At 38.4% G+C, this 5,594-nt stretch overlaps 1 protein-coding gene across 1 annotated transcript; it reads left to right on the forward strand.

The window, feature by feature from the left end:
- Window positions 1–1,226: 1,226 nt before the first annotated feature.
- Window positions 1,227–2,764, forward strand: nitr14 (novel immune-type receptor 14). Its single transcript, NM_001130394.1, is given in 5 exon segments — window positions 1,227–1,275; window positions 1,382–2,071; window positions 2,158–2,289; window positions 2,359–2,396; window positions 2,485–2,764. Coding segments are annotated over 5 exon segments (1,038 nt in total). The 3' UTR covers window positions 2,614–2,764.
- Window positions 2,765–5,594: the final 2,830 nt, after the last annotated feature.

The following is a 5,594-nucleotide window of genomic DNA, read 5'->3' on the forward strand; positions in this document are numbered from 1 at the left end:
TGTGTGCCCCTGCAACAGACTGGTGACCTTTTCAGGGTGTACTCTGCCTTCACCCAACAGTAAATTGGGCTGACTCCAGCAGCTCTGTGACCACGAAAGGGATTTAACAGGTTTTGAGAATGGATGGATGGATGGGTGGGTGGGTGGGTGGGGTTGGGCGGGCGAGCAGATGGACGGATGGAATTTTTCTTGTCCATCAGTTGCCATATGATATTCTCGATCTTAGCATGTTCCATGACTACTTGCCATTCTGTGATGCTGACCACTAGCTATCACAACCTTTTGTTGCATCATCCGGTTCCTGGCCATTGTCTGCCCCTGACTTTTAGATAATCCTTACTAATTAACTAGTTTGGACTACGGGTGTTGAGGTCTTCTTAACTGCTGAACAAGTTCAGCATTGTAAACCCCTCTTTGACCTCCTTTTGGCTCACCACCTCACCCTCATTCACTAAAGCAAACCTGTATACAGGGGACTATCACAGCATCCTGCTTTTCTCATCTACTGAATTACCGTAAGGACTATTCAGTTATTTCCTCTCACTGCCATTCTGTTTTGCCCAATCATTTTACTATTGAACTGGTACATTTTCGTCAGGTTTTTACCATCTTATAAACATTGCTAGAGTCAAAGTTCAATTGTCAAAACCAGACCTAATGAGACTTATTCACTCATTTATAGGTTTGATGACTGCAAGATTCTACTTTCTCGCCTCAGTAAAGCTGTACGACAGCTGTACGGCCAGATCACTGCTGCTGAGGAACCTGTGTGTGATTTTCAGTGCAAATAAATTTGCATTGACTTTAATTAAAATGATTCTGGAACAGATATAACGCTCACTGAACTTCAAAAACCTGCAACTTTTATTTTTATACTGTCACCCGTTGTGCCTTACTGTGTGAAAAAGTTGTTGTTTATGAACATACTGTACATTTAATATAGTCATGCTCAACTCTGCGTTTATATTGGTAAATCTAAAAAGAAAGAAAAAGAAAAAAAAAAATTCATGTTGAATGCAAAATTACAGAAATTCTGTATACTTTTTATTTTTTATTTTGCTAACCTTGTCAAGCTGATGAAATGTCGTCATTGGTTTTTGAGAACATGTGATCATGTTTCCACAGGAGGGTAAATGTGGGACTTTAAGTGGGCCAATCAGATGCAGCCTCTTGTCTTATGAGTGGAAAAATCAGAGCTTATGTTCATTCAACACAAAAATCCAAACATGGAGACATCTGCTCACATTGTTTTCTTTTTGACACTTTTGCTTTCAGGTGAGTTGAGATTCTTTATATGCAAATATTTCTTAAGTCATGATTATGAAAAGAATCGTCACATTTACAATAAAAAAAAATGTTTTTGCTCTTTATTTTACTTTAGTTCAAATGACTCTTCTCGCATCTTCCTCATCTGTGCATGCAGACAGTGAATTTGTATCCGGTCTTATTGGTCAAACTGTGACTTTACCATGTGACTACAACAGGAGTGATTTCATTTGGGTTGCATGGTACAAACAAATGGTGGGAAAGAAGCTGGACCTCATTTCACAAATGTTTAGGTATCAAAAAACAGTCATGAAGAATCCACGTTACAGTGTGAAAAGTCAAAACCAAAAATATCACTTAAATATTTTGAACCTACAAGACTCTGACTCCGCTACGTACCACTGTACCATTTGTTTTGCTGCATCAATAGATTTCTTAAATGTGGTTACAGTCAATGTAAAAGGTTCAGGTTCAACCATCCAGACTTCAGTGCATCAGTCGTCCTCTGAGAACATCCATGCAGGAGACTCTGTGACTCTGAACTGTACAGTACACACTGGGAGCTGTGATGAAGAACACAGAGTTTACTGGTTCAAAGACTCTGAAGACTCTCATCCAGGACTCATTTACACTCATGGAGGCAGGAATGATCAGTGTGAGAGAAAGAACAACACACAAACACACAGCTGTGTCTATGAGCTGTACATGAAGAACCTGACAGAGTCTCATGCTCGGATCTACTACTGTGCTGTTGTCTCATGTGGACACATACTGTTTGGAAACGGGACCAAACTGGAACTCACAGGTGAGATATAAATTTGAATATTCAAGTTTGTGGATAAAAAAATGTCCTCAAGAATTTAAAGTTAAATATTTTTAATCTGGTTCCAGACTCTTCAGCTCCTCTTAACTCTGTGATTCTGAACAGTTTGGTTGGATTATTGACGGTCATGAGCGTCCTCGTTGCTTTTCTGTTTTTTCTGCTGTGGAAAAACCACAAGAGCAACAACTGCACCTCCACAGGTACACAAACGCCTTTCACTGTTTAACAAATGTGTTCTTGAATTAAACCTTTCTGTGTTTCATAACCAGAGGAAAGATCGCCTGCTGCCCCCTTAAGAAGCTCAGAGGTGAGACTAAAATCCCTTCAGTTATCTTGTTAATCTTGGATTCCCACAAAGTTCACTCTGTGATTCTCTTTTGTCAATTTGGTTTCAGGCTGAGAACAAAGACGCAGAAAGCCTCCATTATGCTGCTGTTAATGTTAAGAAGTCCAGCAGAACAAAAAGTCAGAAGAACGACTCCAACACCGACTGTCTTTATGCGAGTGTGAGACAGCAGAACTGAACCTGCTTTGTTTTTTGGTTATTTTTTACACAACACCACATGACATTTAAAACATTTAAATTATTTAAATTGACATGTTAATAAAGAAAGAGCTGAACTTCATCGGGTCATGTAAAAATCTAAGATAAAAATAAAAACTTTACTCAAATAATGCGATTTTAATGCCACACTAACTGCTTTAACTCACAAGGCAACAAGGTAACTGGCAAATCTTCCAACAATTAATCTTTTTTTTTTTTTAAATCTATTTTTGTATCTTACCTTTTTGGATAAGAGACTGTAAAGTCTTAAAAGTTTAATTCAAATTTAACGTTTTCAGTTTCTTTGTGTTTTGTTTCCTTGGTTTTTTCCTGTTTTATTTTGTAGTATTTCCTGTTTTGTTGTTGTTTCGAGTTTTACCTTTCCCCATCAGTCCTGAGTGTCTCCACCTGTGTATCGTTTGTCTGCATGTATTTAAGTCTTGTCGTTCCCTTCCTCCTGGGCTGCTCCATAGGTTAATGTTTCTCTGTTCCAGTGTGTTTCGAGTTTTGAGTGTTTCTAGCCTGCTCTGCAGTGGTTTTTGGTTTGTTTAGTTTTAGTTATTAAAGATTCTGTTCTCCTGAAACCTCCTACCTCCTCCTCTCTGCACCTGGGTACTTCCTCCTATTCCCCCCCGTAACATCAAACCTCTAGCTATTTAAAGACATTTCATCTGTTCAGTTTGTCTGATCTTCTGTGGTCATTTTGAGGTTGAGGTTAGACAGAGAAAAGGTCAGGAGTGCGGGTGGGAGGTGGAAAAGTGGAATTAAGTAGGACAGAGAAAGAAGACAAACAAAATTTAAAAAAGGCAGATGCCATAAAAATAGTTTTATCTCAATGATACCTAAAACTCAACAATAGGACCCTAAAATAATACAGCAGAACAAATACTTCTTGTTTTTGTGTTCTAAAGAAAATATAGGACAAACAGTCCCATCCCGATCATATTTTGACTCATTCTAAAACGATCCCTGTCATCTTTTATTGCTGATTATGCCGTTTTAAACCCAAATCAAAGTGTGTGTCATTTTCTATGACATATTTTCTGCAGAACGGGAGGAGTTCATCAGAAACTCGCCACTGAGATGTGGGGGGGACTGTTGGTATGGCAGTAACTCTTTGCTGATGTCCTATCATTTCTTTACAGCAAACGTGGAGTGTTGATTCACAACCACAGAGTTCATTTCAACACTTTTTCAAGGTTTTATAAAGCTCCACACTTTAAAGAGTAAAATTAACATACACATTTTTTACACCCATGCAGTCAATTAAAACATAATACATGACTGAATAACAAAAGACAAACTTTCATCTGTTGCTCCATGTGAGCTTTGAACATCAAAGAATTTGTAGCATTTCAGTTCTGTTTTAATAACACACTTTTCTGTACTTAATACTTTAAAGGCACAGTGATGTTTATCAAAGTACTCTGTAAATAACTTTTAAATCAATACCGTCTGTGTACTTTATCCAGCACTGATGAAACCTATGGAGTCCTATACTGTTCATAATTAAATAAATAAATATTTAATTCAATAAATAAATATGGCCTCATACAAATACACAATCAACCAATAAATCTCTCATAAATATATAAAAAGATCATGAAATCGTGAAAAACCTGCACACCGATTTTAAATTAGCCATTATATTATTCAATATATTTCATTTTGCTTTAAAAAAATGTTCATTATTTTAAAACAGCATCTTAAAAATATTCATTTTATTCACGTGGAATATTATTATAATTCTACTTCTTTTTTCGGAACCTTGGATTTCAAAATCAATATTTTCCAAAGTAGCTTTGTTTTTATTTCATGTTGCTGTTTTTCACAATGGCGTATTTATTTCATGAAGGGCTTTTTCAGGAGAATGGGTCTATCTGTCAATCAAACCAGACAAGGCGGAGACACTTTTGTGATTGGCTACTTCTTTACTTAGACATGAGCAGCAGCACCCTAACTACATCGGTCGAAGATGTTTCAGCGAACGTGACGGCGCGATGCCCACTCCTCAACACTAGGGGGAGTGTGCACCTCAACACATCCACAGCGTTACCAGAAATTGGGCAGTTTTGGTTCTAAATTTGCGGACAAAAGTGGTTTTGGGCGAGTGTGGATAATTCAGGTGATTTTGTGGTCGGTTCTGCAATTTTCATCTTCTCGTGAACATCTAGTAGTGGTCTAAGTTAGGCTGAGTGGTCGTTGGAGTTCCACAAAACTTCTATGAACTCTATGAGTTCATTAAACTTCTATGAGTTCATTAAACACACCATGCCGCATGTGGGAGGAGCTAGCAGCCAACGCTTTAGCCTGATAGCCACTTGGAGCTGTACCTGTGTTTATCTCACTTAAAATGCATGGATGCACAATCAATGCACATGGAGAATGTTAAGAGATCAGGTTTATTTATTTTGAATAGTTCCACATGATAACAATGTTTCCATGTTTGAGTTCATGAGATCATCCCAGAGAGGCTCTGTTTCAGGTCCTGCAGTCAAACTACGTCAAAATTACGTGTAAATCAGAGAGCCCGGCGCAAAAGTGTCTGTGTGTGTGTGTGAGCGCAATTTAATGGTCTGTTGTTCAGTTCGCCAGAAAAGTAATAATAAAAAAGTATATCCAAAGTATAGAGACTGAATCTTTTCATAACCCGCTCTGGAAGCATCTGAACGGGGAAGTGAACCCCAAATCAAACCCCGGATCTCCGCTTCGTTTTACAACCAAAAAGAGAAAATTTTGCAGGAAAAGTTCAACATTTTCCCCGAGAGGGGAAAAAAAACAGAGGACCTGATTTATAATCATTGTCTCAATGAAAATAGAAAAAATATCATGAGGTTCAGGAGGCCCGACAGGCTTGTTCCGCTATCCGCTGCTGCCTGCTCTGACTCTCTGTCGGTCCGCCAGCTCGCCTCCTCCTGCGAGCCGACATAAGGCACGATGACGTCAGACTGGATCTGTGAG

Source organism: Oryzias latipes, chromosome 18, assembly GCF_002234675.1.
Source record: "Oryzias latipes chromosome 18, ASM223467v1".
In the NCBI taxonomy this organism is placed as follows: domain Eukaryota; kingdom Metazoa; phylum Chordata; class Actinopteri; order Beloniformes; family Adrianichthyidae; genus Oryzias; species Oryzias latipes.